The 25069-nt window shown below is 38.3% G+C and overlaps 1 protein-coding gene across 9 annotated transcripts; it reads left to right on the forward strand.

Annotated features, from left to right (window-relative positions):
- The first annotated feature begins 405 nt into the window (after window positions 1-405).
- bbc (choline/ethanolaminephosphotransferase 1 bbc) lies at window positions 406-24473 on the forward strand. 9 transcript variants are annotated; one of them, XM_089732435.1, is made up of 9 exons: window positions 406-753; window positions 2090-2330; window positions 12655-12813; window positions 13434-13562; window positions 14495-14626; window positions 18428-18586; window positions 19198-19323; window positions 20277-20433; window positions 24366-24473. In XM_089732435.1, the coding sequence occupies exons 1-9, from the start codon at window positions 542-544 to the stop codon at window positions 24434-24436; spliced, it is 1386 nt and encodes a 461-aa protein (XP_089588561.1). In that variant the 5' UTR covers window positions 406-541; the 3' UTR covers window positions 24437-24473. The 9 variants fall into 9 exon arrangements, 6 of the variants coding, with proteins under 6 accessions (XP_089588561.1, XP_028030955.1, XP_089588563.1 ...); XR_016324107.1 differs by lacking the exon at window positions 14495-14626 and adding an exon at window positions 16024-16155 and having other exon boundaries at window positions 407-753; window positions 20277-24033; XM_028175154.2 differs by lacking the exon at window positions 14495-14626 and adding an exon at window positions 16024-16155 and having other exon boundaries at window positions 407-753.
- Window positions 24474-25069: the final 596 nt, after the last annotated feature.

Genomic DNA, 25069 nt, shown 5'->3' on the forward strand with positions numbered 1-25069 from the left:
CGACCGGTATATATGCACGAAGACGGTAAAACTATAAAAATAAAGAAATAAATGGTTCCAGTATGTAAACACTAAATACGTGAAAAAAATTGTTAATCTAAATTTATTAAAATATTATTATAAATGGCACAACTAGTTGGAATAGAAATTCGGCGAACACTAGTTATGTAATAAAATATGTGAACATCTTCAGTGTGAAAACTAATTTCTTTTTATCTTCGACAACGTATTTCTTTCAATATTCTAATTTGGACCGTTCATCCTAAAACTTATTGTCACGCCACACCTCCCTTTTTTCAATCCAAATAATTTGCCGGTGGGAAATTTTATACTTTTGCTTTAAAAAAAACAAAGAAAAACTATGCATTGCCAAATTGACAACTTTACTTGACATGACACATTTTGACAGTAAAGCAGTAATTTTGTCTATGGTGTACATGGTGGTGTGATGTGAACTGTGCATAGATATTTTGCGAATAATAAAATATTGGCGAATAATTAGTTCAATATTATAGTGTAATGTCGTGACAGTGTTATAAAAATGCAGTTCTACAAAGAAAGAATACTCAATGCTGCGCAGTTGAAAAGACTAAGTGAACACAAATACTCTTGCACCAGTGCCAGCGTTCTTGACGCATGGCTCCAGCCGTGGTGGTGTTGGCTGGTATCAAAGACGCCTTTATGGCTAGCTCCGAATCTCATCACAATTTTAGGTCTAATTGTAAATATAGTAACCACGCTTATATTAGTATGGTAAGTACCAATTGCAAAATTGTGTCATTACACTAGACCACTTTCGATTTGGAAAAAAATCCACTAAATACTTTCTACATAACGGTAACAGCGTTTCATGAACATTTTTCGTACGCTCCCAGACATTCTAAAAATACCCACAACAATGTTTACATTGTATTTGAAATTTGTGAAATTAATTCTTCGTTTCGATTGGTCGAATAAGTCGCGCCACCGAGATAAGATATTAATATGAATATAAATCAGTCTAATGTATGTAATATTTTTTATTTATCTGTAACATAATGTAATCTTGATAAAACATTGATTTTTCTTTTAGATAACTATTTAGATATATACTACAAAAAAACTTGTTTAATAATTATTAATATTTTAATCAGGATTTATTAGTAATCTGCCCAACCTTCAAAAGGTATCCTTGGATGGAAAGGAAGTAATTTTATATATTTGAAACCTTTTAGCTCTTTGTCCTAGACAGAGTACCTATCTCTTATTTATTATTTGAGATGTCTCATGCCTTACAGTTTTCATGGTTATAGATGATTCTGAAACCTATAAATTATTTGATGATGAATATGACTGACAAATTAAAGAAAATACTGTTGGTAGAGCTTATTTACTTTTAGGGACTTAAAGGTAGGCAGGGCTTGTACTTCTGCCCAGACTGTAGTTCAAGAACAGTGAACTCTGACCATTAGTGGGCTATGTGTTTGTTTTCCGTTGAAGAAAAAAACGTAAAATTTATCCAAAGTACACTGTTTTTAATATTTATTACTGGAGGATCCTCTACAGTGGAATCCATGCTTTGTTTGAATGTTTTACTTATTTTACAGGTTTATTTCTTAGTGCCGTCATTAATTTAAGTATACGATTTTTACTAATTTTAGAACAATGTACTGAATGAGCACTTCTGTTATTTATGAGGGATTGTAATTAGACAATTTTGCAGTTTATAGATCATAAATATCAGTAATTAAACAGATTATTCAAAATAAGTATTACAGATACGATACAATAAAGTATTTACATTTTTTTCTTGAATGGCTAAACATTGTACTTACTGTTAAAGATTATTTTGTTGATTGTATTTATTCTCAGACAAAAAGAACCCCAAACACGATTTATCGATTAGTGTTGTTGACTAAGCAATAAAATTTTAATTGGTTGCTTAAAAACAAAAAAAAAATAAGCTAAGTAAAAGGGATCTTAATTACAGCATAGTCTTAAATAGACAGTCTCCAATTCTCAACCTCACTAATGAAATTATTTTGCTAGAAATACACTACACAGCTTAAAACACAACACATTTCACTAATTTATTCTTTTTTAACATTAGGTACAGTCCTGATGCCAGACAAGACCCACCAAGATGGGCATGTGCTCTGTGCGCCTTAGGTGTCTTTGTTTATCAGAGCCTGGATGCCATTGATGGTAAACAAGCAAGACGGACAGGCAGTCAATCTCCTTTAGGAGAATTGTTTGATCATGGATGTGACAGCATATCCACGGTGTTCATAGCTTTGGGTGCTTGTATTGCTGTCAAGCTTGGAGAGTATCCAACTTGGATGTTCTTTCAGGTATGTTTATTTGTTTTTAAATAAAATCCCTTATAGTTTATAGAGATCTGCAAAGATAGTATAACAACGAAGAGATGCAGAAGGTCTGGCAAAAAATACCCTTAGTGCATATTTAGTATGATAGTATCCCCGTATCTGAATGGCGAGCTAGTTTTTCTCTGCAAAATATCCCTAAAATTGATTTGTTTAGTTTTCATGCCTTTTCTTTGTCTTCAACCCCAGACCATAAATTAAAGTACTTTAAAGAAGCCATCTTCTAAAAATTATCACAGTAGATAGGTGTAATAAATACATCGGAGCCAATTTAATACCTTCAAATAATGTACACCATGTTGTTCAGATATAGATGTGGCCGTACTTAAAATTATAGACACTAAAATTATAGTCCTTAAATATAAATTTTGCCAGATGCTGCAATAGTGATATTACGGATTTTAGTTTTCTGTCATTTTGATCATATTTATAAATTGCTTGAGATATGATAATCATTTTGTATTTTTTAGTTTAATGTCCAATTTCACTATTATTTTGTTAATTAATATTTACTATCTGTGACTGTGTGTTTGGTGCTAGATTCCAAGCAATACAAGCATGATCTATATGTTTATGTGCGCAACACTTTGAGCTCTAGTGATTTAAACTGACAGTGTGTCAAGAAATTTGTATTTATTGTCTTAGCTTTAGATCCACAAAATCGTTTTACTATCAAATGAAGTACCCGTTTCCGCTTTATACAATAGGCTTTCTATAAATCTCATGGTAATCTCATGTCTTGTTGTATTCACATTGTGACATCTGTGTAGACTCCGGTAACAATTTAACTCCAGTTGGACTGTAACCTTTCTAATCATCCTGTGCAAAAAAAAGAGTGATTAAAGGGTTAAAAATTCATTATTTAAAGAATGGACGTTCTCAAACTTGACATTAAAATATACGTACCAAGCCCCTTAACAGAGTTATGTATTGCAAGGCCAAATTGACACTGATTTGATAAAATTGTTTGTTAATCACTAAGATATTGACGTAGTGATTATCAAAATTATTTGAATATATCTGTGAAAGCACTTTAAAGTAACCCACAGTTTTTTGTGTCACTAAATTGATTAAAATTAGTTTTGTGGCAGATAAGTTTGGCTGTCTGGTACCTACAATACCACCATCCCATTTGTTCTCCTCGTAAGGCGATTAAGGCGTTCAAGGATTAAAGAATTGTACCAGTGCCCTGCGGTACCGCATCGACTGGTGCTAGAGCGTATCAAAAGCCCGCACGAGTGGGCACCACTAACCCGCCTATATCTCCGTGCATCAGTCATTCGCGAAGATTTTAAGAGTAGGGCAACCGTTATATAAGTACAGTTGAGTCTTCCACCTCATATTCACACGGTGGTGTCGGCATACACGTTGCGATGTCGAAAGCCTTCAACTATAATCGACATCAGTGTGCTCAGTACGAGTTTTTTAACGTTCTCGATAGCGTAAAAGTGGAACAGCGCCCCTAGCGGCAAACGTAAGCAACCGTTCTAACTCCATACAAATTTGAGTTAACTTTTACGCTATCGAGAACGTTCAAAAACTCTCACACTGATGGTGAGCGTGAGCAAGTTCACTTACAATAAAAAAAAACTTAGAAAATCTTTATTCTAATTATAAAATAATTATAATATACAGCTTCATAACATAGGTTCGTATGCTGTATCAAGTTTACTAGATGTAAATTGACACTTGCACTAGTATCTGCTCGTATTTGATTTATAAATAATACGTATTTTCAAGAATAAATCGACTCGTTTGCATATTTAATTTCCTTCATCATTGTTAAAATCTCAATATCTAGATTGTCTTGAAGGCAAATTTGCTTGCAAAGTAGTTTCGTGTTTGATAAATTGCCAAAAAAAACTGTGAATTTTACATCGGTGATGCTCGTGCAAACGGAATTAAGAGTAAGAATATCATGCTATCAATAATAATGCTCATCCTGGTCCATATATGGTGGATATAAAAGCTATTTAACAAAATTATTGCGTTGCCACTGATGCGTGTACAAACTTTCAAGTTAATTAGACATTTTGAACTTGTTGAAGCTTACACTAAGAGGTTCATATACATGTACAAATACAGGTACAGGTCAAGGTTATAAAAGCGTAAAGTCCGCCCGTGCTCTCGAATTGCAAAAAACTTTGTAATTTTATTCACATCACTAATAATGATGTGGACCGGTCTGTTTAGTGCGAGTTTTTAACGTTCTCGATCACGTAAAAGTTAACTCAAATTTGTATGGACTTGGAACAGCGCCCCTAACGGCAAACGAAGGGAAGCAAACAAAGCGACTTAAGTCGTCCCGATACTTGCAGCGTGTCCTTGAAAAACACTTCCTACAGAATGTTTCTATATCATACTGTGGAAAAACGTGAAAATATTCCATATACAGATTACTTCAAAACAGGAAGTTGTTTAATGGCGTAACTTAGCCCACTGAATTTCTCGCCGGATCTTCTCAGTTCGGCGTAGTTAGTAAAGCCTCTTAGGCTATCAGAGAATATTTAGGGGGAAAAAAAGCATAACTAAACATGTCAAAGTGGTTAACCTATTATATTTAGAAGAAACAGAAGCACCATAAAGTGCACTTACCAAACTAGTGTAAGAGGTACCCCAATGCAAATCGTAATGGGTTCAAATGAGAGCATCTGTTGACTTTAAGCGTACCAACACGTAGCTACACGATTCACTTGTTTAAAGCGCCAATTTAGTCCAAACATCAATATATATTAAAAGTACACAGATACATCAGAGAACGTGCAACATAGAATCACAAGACAATTAATTCCGCTATCTCTACAATTGCTCACCGCATGAATATATTTTTTAGTTTATAATTATCATAATCTGGTGAATTTGAAGACAAGTCGTTGAACCTTGAATACAAATTTATTGTTGACTCTTGTGATAGAAAACGTGACAATTTGTAGTTATTAAATAAATTGACTCCATTATTTCAACCATGGGTACAAGGTACGTGGCCTTCAACTATTTGCAAGTTAAGCTTGCTGTGCGATGCATATAATACGGCTTAAATTCATTTAAAACAAATTTGAAGCTTACATCTTAACTATCGATTTGACCCGGTCATCGTTCTCGTCGAACCCGTCGCTCGCGACGAAGGGCTCGGCGAGTAAATTAACCCTCAGACACAGCCCACTGAGTTTCTCGCCGGATCTTCTCAGTGGGTGGCGTTTCCGATCCGGTGGTAGATTCTGCGAGGCACGGCTGTGTTAGCAACGTCGTCAGATTTGAGCCCCGTGAGCTCACCTACTAGTTAAGGTTACGCTGATATAGCCTCTCAAGGCTCTCTGCTTAGGTAGGAAAAAAAAACTGTTTGAAAACTTCGGTATGATAGTTTGGTTGATACAAAAGCGGCGCCTATGCGGCTGCCCGATCCCTCGGCCGGTCCGCGGATCCTCGAGGCAATACGCCGACTGATGCAGGTGCTAGCCGAGCACGGTTTTTTCGAAAAGCACTTGCCCTAGATCGCAGCTGAGTCGATCGCAGAGAGCCTGCACTGTGGATGCGACTTGGACACGGCGGAGCGTACGCCTGCGGTCTGCTCCGCATGGGAGAAGCGGCGCCGTCTCCTCGTTGCACAAACAGGTTCCAGGGTTCGTAGGCGGGTGATATTCCACCTCTGCGAATACACCGTCTTGCAGAAGCAGGCAGCGTGGCGTGAACGTCGACGGGATAAGGATATCTCCCGCATCCTGGCCCTTTGGGTTTTTCTAATCCCCTGCCGTGGGGACCGGCGAAGGAGGTCTTGGTTCTACGTGCAACTGCTCTACGCGCGTCTTGCGAAAGAGCAGCCGGGTAACGAATAAATGACAGAGGGCTTTAGTCGGTTCGACTCGGACATACTCCGCCTACCGCCCCCAGCGTCGAGAAAAAAATAAGAAAAAAGAATGTTGGTTTACTGTGTTTTTCCGTAATTTTTTTCCTTAAAACATTTCATATTTAAAACAATACACAAATAACCGTAATGCGTAAAACAATTTACATATATTTGGTAACCTGATTAAGACGTTGGCACGAAAAATTTTCAAGGTGACAAGGCCTTAATATGTTTTATTTTCCGGCATAGGTACACTGGACGGCTGAAGTTTAAAACGCGACACGTGCCTAAATTTAAAAGTATTATAGTATTTACTGTCGTCGTATTTCGCGGCGCAGCGCTGGATAGCCGAGACGAGCTCCGGGTGAGAGCGGTTTATCATCATAACGGAAACTGACGCTCTTGAAACACAAGAGCGTTTACACAGATTACTGGTGGTAGGACTTCTTATTTATTTTTTTATTTATTGCATTCAATACAAAGTCAGGCTTACAGTTTTCACCAAATCGCCTGACTCGTTAACACAAAAACATTATTGAAATTATTAAGTACTATTATAATATTATGCTAAAAATAAAATTATTTTCGAATAAAGTATTCCCCAACTATCTGCAACTACGTCAGCATCCTGGATTTCGGACAGAAATTCGTTTAACAGCGCAATTGCCCTGGCCGTTGGACAGTTCCTAGCTCTACGGGTCCTCAGCCCCGCCAACGCCGCAAATAAGTGGTGGTGGCGGCGCACTCCCGCCCGCGCATACTTTTGCGGGACGAATAGTGTCATTTGCCGTAGTGCCACGGGATTATTGACTCTATTCTGTAATAAAGAACAGTAATGTACGAGTAGATGCAACTTTCGCCTCTGGTTTAGGGTATCCAGTCCAACCATACCTGACACAAAAAGCGACGGAAACAAAAACGGATAATAACCATATAACCTCTTATACAGGTACCGAGCAAACTTACGCTGAACTCTCTCTATGAGCATATTGTATTTTGATTCCCAAGGATCCCAAACAATGCAATTATATTACAATTCCTCTTGTGAGTCCGCGCGGGTAGGTACCACCGCCCTGCCTATTTCTGCCGTGAAGTAGTAATGCGTTTCGGTTTGAAGGGTGGGGCAGCCGTTGTAACTATACTGAGATCTTAGAACTTATATCTCAAGGTGGGTGGCGCATTTACGTTGTAGATGTCAATGGGCTCCAGTAACCACTTAACACCAGGTGGGCTGTGAGCTCGTCCACCCACCCATTTAAGCAATAAAAAAAAACAAGATAAAAGTCTCCATACCATCGTCATAACTGTTCCAGTTATTCCCGATCGGCGACGTTGCTTGCTTCGTTGTTATGTCTAAAGAGAATTGTGACAGTTTCTCGTTCATCATTGATGATCAGACAGAGGTTATTGGCGCCTGGCATACAGTGATTAATTGAGCTCATATGCATGATAGTACCGCGCAGACTTTGAGTTTGACTTTTCAATTGTGGTCGAGTATCTGCTATCCGCACCCTACGAATCGCATGGTCGCTTCCCAGGCATGTTCGCATCCAAATCCCCACATGTGAATAAAATACAAACACGTTTATCTTACAACATGCTCTTTACAAGAAAACAGAGCTCAGACCCAGGTAATAACTGTTTAAATACCGACGCGCTGTAATACAAAGAAAAATTCTTAAGTGGTAAGTAGCCAAGAAACACACAATTATGCTGTTTTTCAGTTCTACCTGAGCACAATTTTATAAAGTCGCTTTCCATAATTATCAGAATTTATTAAAGACATAATGAGAAATGGCGGCAGGGCACCACATGTGACTCACACATTCCTCTTCCCCTAAAAGGGAAGATATATAAGACCTTAATAAGGCATGCCGTCTTGTATGGATCAGCTTGTTGGACCACTAAAGTGGCGGATGAAAGGCGACTGCATGCAGCAGAGATGCGAATGTTGCGATGGATGTGTGGAGTAACGAGAATGGATAGAAGACGAAAAGAATATGTTAGAGGAAGTCTGAAAGTGGCACCTGTGAAAGAGAAGCTGAGAAGTGCGCGTTTGGGATGGTATGGACATGTGATGAGACGAAATGAAAATGAGGTTGGTAAGAAAATTTTAACTATGAGTGTGGAAGGATATAGAGGAAGAGGTAGACCTAAGAAGAAATGGATGGATTGCGTGGAAGACGATATGGGTAAGAGGGGAGTGAACGAAGAAATGGTATATGATAGAAGAGTATGGAAGGAGAAAACATGTTGCGCCGACCCCAATAACTGGGAGAAGGGCAGGACGATGATGATGATAATGAGAAATAATATTTGCGTGTACTCAAAGCAGTATAATCAGTGCGACCTGTACGTCATTCCGGATATAACGTATTAACTTGTCTCTTTAATTTTCCTACCGTAATGTTACTGTATAAAGTTTTGATGTGCGTATATAAATTCCTCGACGGATCTATGAAACGTACGTCGAACATAAGTTGAATCATATGTTTTTGTTTATCGTTTATTTATAAACATGTTGACATTATTATGTTTAAGTCTTTATTCGCATCTATCTTCTTCTATATAACTAGTCAGGTCATAAGTATTGTCACACAGTAAAAACTTTTCTTTTAGAATGCTGGCCACAAAAAAGTTTGTTGAATTCGAATTTGGAATTGTTCATGAAAATAAAAATGTATACTTTTAGAATTTTACTCATTTTTAAATATGGAGTGGACGCTTAAAGAAGACCGTGTTGCAGTTATTGCGTTGCATCGTTGCGGTTACGCGCCAATTCAAATTTTTAACATACTGAAAAATTTGAATATAACCAAAAGATTCGTTTATCGTACCATCAAACGATACAATGAAGACTAGTGTAGATGACAGGTCAAGAAGTGGTCGCCCTCGGTCTGTTAGGACTCCAGCAGTGATAAAAGCTGTGAAGGCGCGAATTCAAAGAAATCCCAAACGTAAGCAGAAACTGTTGGCCCTTCAGATGGGGTTAAGCAGAACCACGGTGAAAAGGGTGTTAAATGAAGACTTAGGGCTTCGGGCATATCGAAGAAAAACAGGACATCGTTTTAATGCTCGTCTAATGGAACTGAGACTGAAGAGATGCCGCGCTTTGTTGAAGCGGTACGTGGGAAAAAAATATCGGGAAATTCTTTTTTCGGATGAAAAAATTTTTACCGTAGAAGAGAGCTACAACAAACAAAATGATAATGTGTACGCACACAGTAGTGAAGAAGCGAGCAACCGTATTCCGCGTGTCCAACGAGGTCATTTTCCATCCTCGCTCATGGTATGGTTGGGAGTTTCTTATTGGGGCTTAACAGAGGTACATTTTTGTGAGAAAGGTGTAAAAACGAATGCAGTTGTGTATCAAAATACAGTCCTGACGAACCTTGTGGAACCTGTTTCTCATACCATGTTCAATAACAGGCACTGGGTATTCCAACAAGATTCGGCGCCAGCTCATAGAGCGAAGAGCACACAAGACTGGCTGGCGGCGCGTGAAATCGACTTCATCCGGCACGAAGACTGGCCCTCCTCCAGTCCAGATTTGAATCCGTTAGATTACAAGATATGGCAACACTTGGAGGAAAAGGCGTGCTCAAAGCCTCATCTCAATTTGGAGTCACTCAAGACATCCTTGATTAAGGCAGCCGCCGATATTGACATGGACCTCGTTCGTGCTGCGATAGACGACTGGCCGCGCAGATTCAAGGCCTGTATTCAAAATCACGGAGGTCATTTTGAATAAACTTTAGTGTCATAAGAATCTATGTTTTGTTAAGTTCATTTTGGTATATGAATGGTTACATAATGAATAAACTTGTTTCAATTATTTTACATTAAACATGTGACAGAATTTATGACCTGACTAGGTACATATATATAAAAATGAAATGCTGTTCGTTAGTCTCGCTAAAACTCTAGGACGGCTGGACCAATTTGGCTAATTTTGGTCTTGAATTATTTGTGGAAGTCCAGAGAAGGTTTAAAAGGTAGATAAATATGAAAATGCTCGGGATTAAATAAAAATAACAATTTTGTTTTTCCTTTGATGTGTCCCCCGTCGGACGGCTTCCTTTTGTTTGTTTTAAGTTTATTTTATACAAGAGTTTAGGTCTTTTATTTATCGATTGAGGCATTACGAAGTCTGCCGGGGCAGCTAGTTGCTTGATAAAAAATACGGGAAACCTTTAGGTCGATGTCAATGTCACCAACGCGGTGGCCATGCTCCGTAGGTACATCTTGTGTCGGGCCAGCACGATAGTATCCGTACGGGTTTCTAAAAGGAAAGAGTATAGGGATACTTTAAAAAGGTCGTCAATTATTTATATTTCCTAGTGGTCGCCCAGCGGTCGAAATTCGACTATAACTAAAATTATAAGTTTGAACAAGGGATTAAGGGTATCTTGTCAAAGACTAGGTATTCCTTTATAATCACAGATTTCGCTAAAGCTACACTATAGATAAATAATATTCAAGACAAACAATATTAATCTATTTTCAATTTGAACACAGACTTTAACAATAAACAAACGAGTATTTATGCGGCTGTGTGCCAAATACATGGTGGTGTGTGTCATGTTTTTATTTTTATTGATTTAATTTATTTTTTATCACTACATAGTATAAAACAAAGTGGCTTTCTCTGACCCTATATCCCTATGTATGCTTAAATTTTTAAAACTACGCAACGGATTTTGATGCGGTTTTTTTAATAGATAGAGTGATTGAAGAGGAAGGTTTATGTGTATAATAATATCCATTAAATAGTGGAGAAATCAATAATAAATTACAGTTTCCGAAGCGAAGCGAGGGCGGGTCGCTAGTTATACATAAAACGATCCTTTTTCATCAACGCGAAATGTAAATAATAAAATAAAATAGTATATAATAAAAAAAAGGATTTCTGCACTTCTTCTGTACATAATCATATAAGTGCAGATTTCACACTCCGTCCGCATCCCATTTTCATAAAAAGGGGTACACAATTTTTGTTACGCGTATTAATTTAATATATTATAAAATATTCATTATCATACGATCGAAGCTTTAACCGTAACGTGTGATTACGGGTGCTCACAGGCTTAGCAGCTTATCATCAGTGCCAGTTGCTGCTCAATTGCCATCTTGATATCCAAGGAAGGAGGGCAGACGAGCTCACGGTCCACCTGGGCTAAAGCGGTCACCAGACCTTATACGTCAGTGCGAATACCGTCGCTTACCTTGAGCCCTTCAGTTGATATGAATTAATGACTAGAGCTCTCCAGTCTTACCTGCTTATAAGAAGAATTGAGGAGTTGATAGGAAGGTGCTAACACTATTACTATATTCTGATGATGTTGAAGTAGTAAGGAGTACCCAGGCTTCGAACCCGTAGTTTACTTGGGCCTGGTAGACTACTCATATAGACCCTCTCGACCATTTTTCATATCTAGTTTTCTCCAGTAATGAAAAATAAACAGGGAAATCGAAGTATACTGTCGAGCTACGAAGCTCTTATAAAATATATTAATATCTAGATAATATTCAAACCAACAAGCTAGTTATAACGATGACGTCATCCTCACCCAGGCTATTAGGGTCAATCGATGACACGTTCATGCGTTTGACCTGTTTCAATAGGTATTTATTTATGTCTGTTAGCGTAGAGAAAAACAACCGATATAAGAGATAGTGTGAACGCCCTTGAGTTATACTTAACTGTACTGGAATAAAGCTCATCTGTGTGCTGTATGTGAGGGATGTTTACGACCCACCTGGAGCTAAGCGGTTAGTGAAGAATATATTACGACGTGAATGCCGCGACCCGCCTCTAGACATGAGCTCCTAGTCTCAATGGCATTGTATAACGGTCCCACCCCTTGTACTGGATTGCATGTCTACTTGGCAACGGAAATTGGCTAATGGTACCTACCCGTGCGGGCATAAGATACGCCCTACAACCTGTCAATGGCAATCGACGGAAGCAGTACGCTTGTACTATACTTAGCGAAAGCTGTTGTACAATCTCCAGGGAACGCCGACTAGTCGACTTTTACAATACCCACCGGAAGAGATATGAGGTGGTCCTATTCTAAGCCAAACAACACACAGCGAATGGATTATTAATATAATTAATTGGTTACCAAGGTCCTCTACACAAAGCTATTCACTCTCCCTCTTTGCCTTTTCATGAGTTCTGTCTCATGCGAGGTTCGGACGTGGGTTGTTGAGCGGACAGGTTTTAGTCGGTTCGACTCCGACATGCCTCGCCCGCCATCCTCAGTGGAAGGCGGAAGTCCGGTGATTTCCTCCTAACTAAAAAAAAGACCAAAATCCAGAGACGTCGCAACGTCAGTTCCAGATTTGGCGGGCCCCTACCTCGCTAAGCCTCAAGTGTAAAATACTAATATATCTTTACGTATGTGTAGTACAAGCTCAGCATATTTTGGCGTATCGTTTCAGTGTTTCTGTGCGATGACTCTGTTCTACTGCGCACACTGGCAAGCCTACGTAACGGGGACGTTGAAGATGGGTCGGATAGACGTGACCGAGGCACAGTTCTCGATTATCGGCATACATCTGATATCCGCTGTCCTCGGACCCGACTTCTGGTCCACTCAGGTAATGTTCTCTTTAGATTCATCATGTTTTGTTTTTCCTTCGATCTAAATTCACGGTATCATGCTTATTGACTGAACTGCATATCGGCGTTGTCAAACCAAAATCTGCTATGTACAAAAACTCAATTTTGAATTAATGAGTAAAAACATTTTCGTATAAAATTTTATATGAAGGTGGATTTTTAAGAACTATATCAAATGAAAGCTATAGACACATAACAGTTTTTTTATACGGTAGATAGGGCTGTGAACTATACGAAAAGGTCAAAAAGTAAAAATCTCAAAAAGTGCACATAGCAGATTTTGGTTTGACAACGACGATATTGTATTCCAAGATCTGTGACATTAGATCGAAGATGTTTAGTTAAGTCTATGTCAAATATTGATAAATTGAAGATTTTAATGTTCAAAAATAAAATTTGATTATCATTTAAATATACTTAAAAATACCCACATGAATGCTTCACAAGTAACTGTCGTGAGAGTACCAGCTGCGACCCACAAAGCCAGGCCACAACGCTTTGTATTATTACAATCAGCTTTTGTGACGTCAGTCCGAATCAAACGCTGGTTACGAAACTGTAATTAGTTAAAAGAGACCGTAACCAAAAACGCCTTTAGGTCGGTGGTGGACTCGAAATCCGCTACTCGGTGGCTCTGGCCGCTATCGTTGGAGCCTTCCTCACCATAGGGACGCTGGCTGCCGCTATCGTCAGCGGCGGCGTCGGGAAAAACGGCTCCACCGTCGCTGTGAGACATCCAATACCTTCATGTCAGCCTGGTACTGGAATAGCGGTTCGGGAAATTGTGGACTTACAAATGTCCTGCCAATTAAATTGATTTAATTGAAGTAGCCATTCCATAACTTAAAAACTAGGAGATAGGATAAAGCAATGACTCCTATATATCTGTTATATTACATTCGGTTATGTTAAAGTCGCGGGGTTGCTGCGTTTCCTGAACCGCTCTTGAAATTTTGGCTTTAGATTGGGTTTTCATTTCTTAACGTATTGTAAAATCATCGGTTTTTTTTAACAATTCGTTAATTTCTATCGCCATTAGTTTAGTCTTTCCACACGTGTCGCATTTATTTGATTTCCGCCTTAGTACGTGTCGGCTGCGATGGCTCCGCCAACTGTTCCGTTGCTTACGAACTGTCTGTTCAAACTAAAACATTCCGCTGGTTCCATCGCTTATTCTCATGTGGGTTTTTTTAATAGCATGTAAATTCGTTGTTTATTAATTAGATTATGCTCACTGATTTCGTTTTAATTTTTATTTCTCTTTGAGCATGGTCTATTTGTAAACGTTAAGTTATCCGTAATTTAGGGTAGGATTGTTACAGTAATGTGTTAGAGTATCGTGATTATTTTTATTGATACGTATCTGATGCGTCTTATATTGTATTCTGTAGATGTGGGTCTTCACTCATATGTGTAAAGTTTTGTTGTGTTCAGAAGACCAGTTAGATTTTAAAAAGTTATGTTCCTAACCAAGACCAGCAGATGAGTTTGTTATCTAAATCTTAGGAAGTTAATTGGCAACTGTAAGACATGTACATACGGATTGTTTTTTGAAATTTTACTAACGAAACAAACCCAGAGCTACTCAGCCATTGATCGATCGCAATCGTAACAATTAGTCACTGTAGATATAAAACTCACAAAGTATGGTAATAACAGATCCGGTACACGAACGTGCCCTGGTGTCTGCAACTCTGCTCCGTGACTCATGCGGTCCATATATTCCTTATAACGAATTTCGTCTCAACGTTCAGAGTTAGGGGTTGCGGAAAAAACGGATCCTCCGTAGCAGTAAGATGGGGCTGCCCAGACAGTGTGTTTACTTTGTATGTGCACCCGATCAGTGGAAATAATGGTGCTTTTGCGATTCAGTCATTTATCAGAGATTCTTTGAAACAATTACATATATCAGCCTCTCGAAGAATAAAGTTCAATCTAACATCCTTCATTTCTATGAGAAAAATAACATAACACATTTGCAATTGTGGCATATTTCAAACATCTGAATTGAACTACTCAAGTCTGTAAAGTTGGGTAATTTAACGAATCACATATTCTTCCCCGTATTACATTTGTGTCATGTTAATATAATAAAATTGCTGTGAAAAATTAAGAGCGTGAATGTAAAACAGTATCGCTCTTGTTGTGTGCGTACTGAGCAATCCCAGACTTCAGGCAATGGTACTAATGCGAAAAATCTTCCGTAAAATACGCAAAACAACTGTGCAAAGGTTGACGATTGTTAAATACATATCGTCTTTTCGCATTAAAAGTGTACAATTTTCTAAAATATTCGAAATTAAGTTAATATGTGGAATTATTTGGTATCACCAGTATTTTTCTTATAAATACTGTCAATAGAGCGTAGATTAGTTTTTTTTTTTTTTAGTTTACCTATATTTTGACTAATATTAACAAAATGAATTCATAATTTTATCCTACTTTTAAAGACAGACAATGTAACTGGTAAAAAATTAATGTTGCAAAGATGATTAATAATAATTAAAATATCACATGTTAAACTTTTAAAACACTCTCCTTTAAAATTAGTAAGTTTTAAGATTATACAGTTTTAATGCGAGAAGACGATATAACACTTATACAATACACACATACAGCTTAAAACTAATTCGATTTTTTTTAAATTGAATTATAAGGGCCATTTTCTCTAGTTTTTGTGTTAAACAAACGAGATTAAACTCCTGAAACACAGCTGTAACTCGTGAGATTTGTAAGTGGACCACTTAATGTGACTTTATCGTCCGTGTGTCACTACAATTGTAAAGGTGAATTATTAAATACATATTGGTGTGTGACTGAATCGTAAAAAGCTACCGGTGAATAGTCCTGTTCCTGACGCCGCATGTTAGGTCATCGTTGTGTATATAACGCTATTAGATATCGATGCATTTTGGAAACGGTTTCGGCTCATTACGGGAACACAAACTATTACTATAGATTTTATTTTAAAAGGGATTATGTTCATTGGTTCAGTATCATACGACACAGCCATCTCAATCATCGTCACCGACTAACATGAGTGAAGACATCACGCCTACCCATTTTGTTTTTGTTAGAAATAATATTAATTAATGGCATGATTATGTTTTCTTTTCCTACTGCCGCCGTACCTCGCCGTTGGATCGTAACCGCATGAAACCAAACGTTCATCACACGTAACACTACAGTTGCCGACGATTAAGATCAGTGTTAATCTGATATCGAACTATGTTGTCGTACTGTTCACGCTGTATCTCGTGGCTGCGTACATAAACGTTATAGTCAAAGGTGGAGTCGGGAAAAACGGGTCGACCGTCGCAGTAAGGAACCAAGAATAATGTTTATACAGCATTGTGCCGTTCTGATAACCACTTAACGTTTTTATTTGTTTATTTTTAACTGCTGCACGTTTATATTATTATCCTGGCGGTTTTAATTTGGTTATTATTAATAAATAAATAAATAAACTTTTTTTTTAATTAACGATTTTAGTATGACTAACAAAATTATTTGATATTACAACGAATGCTGTAAATGCTGACGACTAGTCTAACAAAACCGAATTATGCATGATCTTAATAATGGACACCACGATTTTTAATTACCAAAATAATACAAAAGGAAATTGGCGCTGATGATTAAATCATCCATATAAATATATATATGCTTACGAACCCAAAATAAAAACCGACTTCAATCGTAGTACACAACATTGTACACTCTTTAAAAAGCAAAATTCGTTATGTCCATTACTGGACTGACATATTTTTTTGCAGTCACTTTGATTTAAACATTAAAATTCTAAACCATTTTTATGAAATTTCCGCCCTACCAATCTACTCTTTGAAATAAAATACTATCAGATTTTGCCTAATCGGTTCATAAGTGACTGATATCTGAGCTAACAAAATAATTTAAAAAAATAGCTATTTAAGTATTAGGCATTGAGCATTAGGTCTTTTGAAGTCGGCTAAAAACAGTTAATTGTACAAAGCTTACTGGTTATTTGTTTTGAAAACCATTGCACGTGGTTCCGGAACGCTATGCAAATGCAGTGACCGGTAACAGCTTTACTCTGTCCCTGACACTGATGATGGCCACCGACGACGGTTACTGACCATCAGATAGTTAGGTACTTTTCTTTGCATTTGACAGCAAGGAAACAGCAGACACGTCTTGGCCACTAAACCTAAGACGCTTCTAAGTTTGTTCATAGAAGAATCCGAATCCATCTTTGCAACATTGTGTGTTAATTTATTTTTGGTAATTAAAAACTGGTCATGTTTTATAGACATCGGGATTGAAGTAAAACCGCTTTGACATTACTACTGGCCACGTACAGTATCTGAAAATGTTTTTTCTCGATCATCAGCCCATAGTTTAATTGAATTCTCAGCGAGTCAAAGTCTTCGCCCGGCAACTGTCATTTGCCATGGTTAAATACAATAGTTTTAAAATCACCAGGATAACTTGGCATTACTGACGTAACACAGCTCGCGTCGCATCACGCATCTCTATGGAGCTAAAACAAAATCTTGTATTTGGAACTCTTGTAACAATTACCTAGGCTAGCCAAAATCACCCTCAAAGTGAACCTCTTCATTCCTAAGACATTGCCTAAATTTGGGTTGAAGACCAGTGTGTCCTTGAATATGTGTCAGAAGGGTTCTAAGGCTGTATCTTTGAACAGACGCTAACGATCTAATATTACCCTTCCTACTTCTTGAAGACTACCTCTTGGCATTCCAGACAATGTCGAGTCGCTTTTTAAGCATATTTCAGGGAGGCTACGTAAAATTGTTTCACAGTTGGGTGGTACTTCTGTAGTGTTGTGTTGTGCTCTCATAGTTTCGTGTAACTGCATTGTCCTAGTTGCGAATGTTACTACTCACAGCCGGCTTGCATGTTATCTGCATGACGCTACTGTATAGATATATGTAGTATGTAACTTTGTTAGTTTTATATTTTGTATAATGATGCACTTATAAATTGAAGACACGAGTGGATGAAGGGAATATGATACAATTTGTTAATTTTGATTAAACGAGCAACAAACTTGGTTACTTGTACTTTTTCTTCGTACCTAACTCCCTCGCCACATGCAATTTCTAAAAATAGCCTTTAAATCCGGAGTTTAAGGTCTAATATTGTTTATAGGCCCATAACATCTTCATTCAATGTAAAAACTCAAAAATCTTCAAAATGGTACTTAACTCCTTCATCCACTCGTGTCTTCAATTATGATTGATATTTAAAAAGAAAATGCCTTTCTGTAGTATTTTTGTAAACTGAGTATTTGGAACTCAATAGTGACTTGTGGTGCCCGGCTCAGTACCCTATTCAGACTCTTCTAATCTCAAGAATAGAAAAGACGTTATTAAAGAATAGCACGATTTAAAGTTTTTATAATTATTTGCGACAGTTATTATACCTTGACATGGTGGACTACAGATCCCTAATTTGAGCCAGTAAAAATTATATATTTTCCTGAGAAAAAAAACTAAAATATTTTATGTAAATGTGATAATTTGCATGATTTACCAAAGTTCAAGATCCGTCAAGACCAAGGTACATACTTAGTCTCCCACCCAGGGCACGAGCATCCTGTCTCCGGTGATACCGTTCTCGCTGGTCGTGGTGCCGGCGTTTATCATCTTCCAGAAGAGCGAGTCGCACGTGTACGAGAACCACCCGGCGCTCTACATCTTAGCGTTCGGCATGGTCACGGCGAAGGTCACGAACAAACTGGTGGTGGGTATACGGGACTTAGTGCAGGCGATGTGGATAACTGGTTTAAAGAAACGGACTTTCTTATACGAGCCCAGTGACCGTTTAATGATTGGCCTTATCACGGATATTGGCAACGCCAATAAGACCAAGGGTCTTTTTTTTTTGTTTCCTACCTAAACTGAGAGCCTTGAGAAGCTATTTCAGCGTAACCTTAACTAGTAAGTGAGCTCACGGGGCTCAAACCAGACGACGTTGCTAACACGAACCCTAGCAAGAGCCGTGTTTCGCAGAATCTACCGCCGGATCGGAAACGCGACCCACTGAGAAGATCCGGCGAGAAATCAGTCGGCTGTGTCTGAGGGCCAAGGGCCATAGACACCGTGCTGGGTTTTCAACTCTGAATACATAGTGTTCTAGCAGTGGTTCATATCTAAGGAAAGCTGCCCAATCCTGAACACAGACCTCCCATTAAGACATCAGTGTCGAGAGCTGGTATAACCTTCGAGGAAGAAATAGATTTGTTGCCAATAATTTTGTGATAGAAGTCGTGAGCTCTGGAAATGATAAGTGTTTGAAATATCGAAACTTCCTGTATGAAATGAGTTAGAACGCGTTTTTGTGTTGGCTTGCAGGTGGCTCACATGACTAAAAGCGAGATGGAGTACTACGACTGGTCGCTGCTCGGGCCGGCGATGCTGTTCCTTAACCAGTACTTCAACAACGCGCTGCCGGAGTACTGGGTGCTCTGGCTCTGCACGGTACCTGTCGCCTCTCCTACGCACTGCCGACTGCTTCTCTGGAGATAATCGAATTTTTTTTATTGCTTAGATGGGTGGACGAGCTCACAGCCCACCTGGTGTTAAGTGGTCACTGGAGCCCATAGCAATCTACAACGTAAATGCGCCCCCACCTTGAGATATAAGTTCTAAGGTCTTAGTATAGTTATAACGATTGCCCTACCCTTTAACGCATTACTGCTTCACGGCGGTGGTACCTACCCGTGCCAACTCACAAGAGGTACCACCAGTGACTGGACATTCCTTGAGGACTCCAAGGTTGAAGAAAGGGCTATAGATATTGCAAGCCTAAGGGATGCGGGAGGTAGTAATTGTATGATAATGTCGCTCTTCTAGAGTTCTAAAACTTGGTTTATATTATTGAAATCTACAGCCACCGACGACATAGACATCACGAGAACGCCGATGCCTGCTCTGAGGCAAGAGATTGAAGTAGGCTTAGAGTATTGAGCGGTAGGCAGCGGCTTGGCTCTGCCCTTGACACTCACCATTAGGTGGGCCGTATGCTCATCTGTCTACAAGGGCAATAAAAAGAAGAAAACATGTGTGCAATTCACACGTGGTAGAAGTGAAACCTTCAAAAATTAAAATAAAATTATCCTGAATGTCTAAGTATATGTAAAATTTTGTCATTAGTAAATAATTGTAAATCACCTTTTATAGTATGAGGTGGCGCCCTCTGTGAAGTGATATTTTAACTTCACGTATATCCTAAATTAAAATTCACTACAAGAGGCTTCATACACACGTTAGTATTAAAACATCTCATAGATGGCGCTGTATAAAAAAAAACACAACACTGAGGACGTCTAATGTGCTCTATCTCATTCTCTCGCCGGCTGAATCCTATACATTTATGTGTTTGTGTCTCTATGGACTTATTTTTTCGTTTCATCAGTGAGTTTCGTCCGCAGGTGTGGGTGTGCGGGGAGCTGGTGCGCTACTGCGGACAGGTCTGCCGCGAGATCTGCGACCACCTCGACATCCAGCTGTTCCGCATCCCGCGCGCCGCGCCCGCCCCCGCCTCCGCCTCCGCGCCCGCGCACAGCAAGGCCGCGCCCGACAGAAACGGTACGCGACGCCACGCCGCCAAGCACGCGAGACGACAGCCAGCCAACTAACCCCCTCCCGTGTGCCCGCGAACCTTTTGAGCGTATTGTATTGCATCTCCGTGACCAACAAAATACTCTAAAAAGGTTCAAAGTCGCTCAGTAACACTTCCGTCTCTGTCGCTCACGTACTAAACGTCCCCGGTAACAACAACCCGACGGCAAATATTAGGTTAAATGATGTAGCAGCCGCGGGTGTACATAATGGAAATTGTATCATATTAATTATATTATTTATTTCGAGCACACGCAGCCAAAGAATATGAATGTTGTTATTAACGAGGAAATATTGGTAATAAAATAATCAGTAAAGGTAGGTTGTCCCTGGTCTACTACATTGGCAATGTCAATAGGCTTTTAAACAAATTATATTTAGCTGCCTTCTATATGAAGACGAGGAATGTTACAACTGTTTAGATGATTGTTAGACAGAGAAAGCATTACAGCTACTAATGACGTCACGGCGCGCGCGCATAGCGCTACATCCCGTACATTCACGTTTTTATTACCAATTTAAATAATCTCTTCACTACACTCTTATTCTGTTCAAACTAGTCGATGTCACTAAGCACAACTTCAGCTTAATGCGTCTTTGATTCTCTTGGAAATAACGATGTATGGTTTTCCATAAGAACTTTCAAAGTTCTCAAAGGTTCGATAAACTTCGTGAGTCTGGCCGCGGTTTTATTGGGAGTTTTAGATAAAACAAAAATCATTCTCGACAATGTCCATCTCTATCGCTACTTCAATATACATAAATATAACAGTTTATGGATGAAGTCTTTAGTGTACGAGGTGTATGTTTTTATTCACTTAAAGGATGTATTTTAATAACTTGAGGTCCCATTATACTCTTGCGGCCATCAAAAGCGTGTTCTCGACTATTGACAGCGAGGCACGGAGTCTTTGACTTGGTCAAGAAGACGTCTCCAGAATAACTTTACGTGACGCGTGTTGTTGAATGGAGACGTCGCGTCTAACTAACTTCTAAACCTCAAGATACTCTTGATCTTTGAAATGTAACAAATGCTTTGTTGAAATATTTTAGATTACGTTATACGGTCAGCACAAAACGAATAGTTAAGTCTTGTTTCGAACCGCCCTGTGGTCCTTGGGCCCCTGCCCGACCCCCCGATCGATTCAACAAAAAATGCCCCGATTGCAATTGCATCGTCCCCTAATGTTAGAAACTCGAATCAAAAGCAACTATGGTTTGTTCTCCGTCGCAGGATAGCGTTAACTGGTGGTTGGGTCTTCTTTAAATCACTCGATTGTTTGTAGATGTGTGTGAGGTATACATAGGGAGTCAACAGTAAGTGGCGCCAGTAGCTCCCGCTTAGTGAGTGCTAAATAGTAAAACATATAGTATACGGAAGAAACACACAGTCCGCGCGCGACCTCCGAAGAATGTTGACGTAATGAGCTAGTGTTGTAATCAGTCGATATTGAGCTATCGATACTAACACATCTCAAACCTCCGTGCGAGTGTAAATTATAAAATAGTTCTATGGGGGTATTATGTACTTCAAATAAAATAAAAACAATAGATCACGTATGAATTTAATTTAATGAACTGATACTTATTGAACAAAATGAACGTTAATCACTGTGGCAATCAGATTAATCAGTACTTGAAGGATTTGATGTGGTATCGACACTCTCCTCACGTACTTCAATAATAAATGATTCGACAACATCCTCCATTAAGCCATCCTTTTGCCAGTAATGTTCCTCTAATGCTAAGACATGTTTATTATGCTCGTGCTCGCCATTCCTTTTTCATCAAATTAAATATGCAAACAAAAAGACTTATAAGTGTAAATACTATTTATAATGGACTAGCGGCCCGCTCCGGCTCCGCTCGGGTCTTTAACAAAAATTTCAACGATATTTGACGTTGTTTTATTTTTTTAAATAAAGGAACATTTATTGCGACATAACTATAATAGTTAGACATAATAATATGCTGTCGCGACACTATTTGTAAATAATAGTGTTCTACAAAGTCGTAGTACATTATTGTACATACAGAATCTATCATCAATAGTTTTCGCAAGGCACGCGATGTAAAGAATGTTTTAGTTAATTTTTTTACACCTTGGGTTACATTATTAGAGTTTTAGTAAGGATCCCAAATTTTTTCAAAAAAGATTATAACCTATGTCACTCGGGAATAGTTAAGCTTCCAAACAGTGAAAGAATTTTTCAAATCGGTTCAGTAGTTTCGGAGCCTATTCAATACAAACAAACAAATAAATCTTTCTTCTTTATAATATTAGTATAGAAAACACATGTGAATAACACTGCTATCGCAAAATTAATAAAACGTGAGAGTGCGCTTACCGACTAGCGGTAAGCGCACTCTCACGTTGAGGTCGACACTAGTGCTAGGAGAGTGCGGGGTATGAAGTGATGGCCTCCTCAGCCACAGATTCATCGCAGCTCGCGCGCGGACTGTACCAAATAACACATGCAGTTACACCACATTTTCCAACGACTCAGTTCGGAATATGTCCATAGTCCTGTTTAAAAATGTTATGACTATTCAATCAATTAGAAATATTCTCGCAAGTGGCGACCGGTCGAATGTCTGGTGACGCGCTCCTCCTTAAAATAACAATGAACCTATTGCTCGTTAAGACTTAGGAACGATTCATAAACAAATATTAGAACACTAACACTTCTTCTGCTTCTATATTTCAACTTTCTCGGTGTTGGATGCTATAAAACATTAAATATATCGCCTTTTCGCATTAAAAGTGTACAATTTCCAAAAATTATCGAAATTGAGTTAATATGCGGCATCATTTGGTATCACCAGTATTTTTCTCATAAATTCTGTCAAAAGAGCGTTGTTTAGTTCTAGTTTTTATTTATTTATTTATTTTTGACTATGTTTTGACTACTATTAACAAAATTAATACATAATATTATCTCACTTTAAAAGACATATAATGTAACTGGTAAAAAATAAAAAATAAATGTTGCAAAGATGATTAATATTAAAAATATCACATGTTAATAACCTTTAAAACACTCTCCTGTAAAATTACTAAGTTTTGAGATTATACAGTTTTAATGCGAGAAGACGATATATGTTAGCTAAACACTTTCTCTTCTGCATATATATATATTTACTTATTTCATAGCCGAGAGTCCCCGTGCAAGTGTGAGTTTCACATCCCAGTTCGAATGTCAATGTCAATGTCAACTCAATAATGTAGTCAATGAAATAGTTTCCCGTTTTAAATAGTAGCGTGTCACATATTGTTTTTAAGTAATACGATTGGTGTTGATTAGAAGGGAGAAAAAAAAACGGCGTAGAGAATTAAGAGTTTTGTATATAAATGTAACGTTGATGTATTGATTGTGCTGGACGCAAATGCCTGTGTAAATTTGTATTTAAAAATGATAATGTTGTGACGTTGTATTTTCTATGTGAAATATAAAATGTTAATTGTAATCGACTTGTTTTATTTACGGTAAACGAGCGGCGAGTGGCGCCGCGGGCTGTGCGTAGTGTAGCCCCGGCGCGGGATGCTTGCCGCAGCTTCCGCACTACGTAGGTTGTGTTCCTGTGCACGTCTCTCTTTATCTCCTGCTGTATACATTTGCTTTTACTAAATCCCTCAGTGTAAGTGTGTATGTGTGTTTGTGTTTTTAAACTATAATGCATCCGAACTACCACTACCTAATTAATTATGAGAGAAAGTATGATGTACTAACCTAAACTAGTATTTTGTTAGCATAGAACTGGGCATTTTTGTTGGGGCGTGTTTGAATCAAACATATGTAACAAAATATTTCGGTTTTCCACTTTGAAGTTATTGCATGATTGATATTATCTGTGTTCCGATATTTTATTTTAGTTTTTTTTATATTTTTTATTTACAGCGCCCTGTGAACCGGATAGATCGGACGCGGAGGACACAGAGCCGCTGTTGAATAATAATAGTATTAGTTAATTAATGTTTGTGACTTATTAAAGCTGTATAAAATGTTTTACTGGTTCATTTATTTTCTGAATCCTCGAGTAGAACTCCTCGTCGTTCGGCGCGTGGGCTACAGCAACTCCGACTCACAATATACTCATTTCGTATCTACCTTTCCAATCCCCAAATTGTGTATTCTTTTTTTTTATTAGGCTCACAATACACATCACAAGCTAAAAAGATACATAAAAAACACAAGTAAAAAGAAACAAAATCTGGCTTGCAACATAAGTTATAATATCTGCGCACGACAAAACAAGACATAGTGCTGAATTTGTACAACAACGTTCCTTACAATTACGACAAAACAACACGATAACGAAAACTAATCTAACTTATAATGTAAGGAAATAATTTTATTCACAATAAACTATTAAAAAATTACATTACTAACCTATTCATTTCACATCTGATGATTCTAAGCCGGTAAATACGAGCGGCACCTAGCGTCGACAGAATCTACCACCGGATCTGAATTGCGACCCACTGCGAAGATCCGACGAGAAACTCAATTCGCTCGTCGAAGTCTTCTTGATATCTGACGAGTTCGATGAGAAGGGTAATGACGACGAAATTAGCTCAAATGCATGTTGTAGGCACGTCCAT

This window comes from Bombyx mandarina, chromosome 13 (assembly GCF_030267445.1).
Source record: "Bombyx mandarina strain Sakado chromosome 13, ASM3026744v2".
NCBI classification, from domain to species: Eukaryota; Metazoa; Arthropoda; class Insecta; order Lepidoptera; family Bombycidae; genus Bombyx; species Bombyx mandarina.

Coding starts and splice junctions, on each gene's coding strand:
- bbc (XM_089732437.1), top strand. CDS start 542: ATGCAGTTCTACAAAGAAAGAATACTCAATGCTGCGCAGTTGAAAAGA. Junction 12,814..14,494: donor CCGACTTCTGGTCCACTCAG/GTAATGTTCTCT, acceptor TGGTAATAACAG/ATCCGGTACACGAACGTGCC. Junction 20,434..24,365: donor GGCCGCGCCCGACAGAAACG/GTACGCGACGCC, acceptor TTTTATTTACAG/CGCCCTGTGAACCGGATAGA.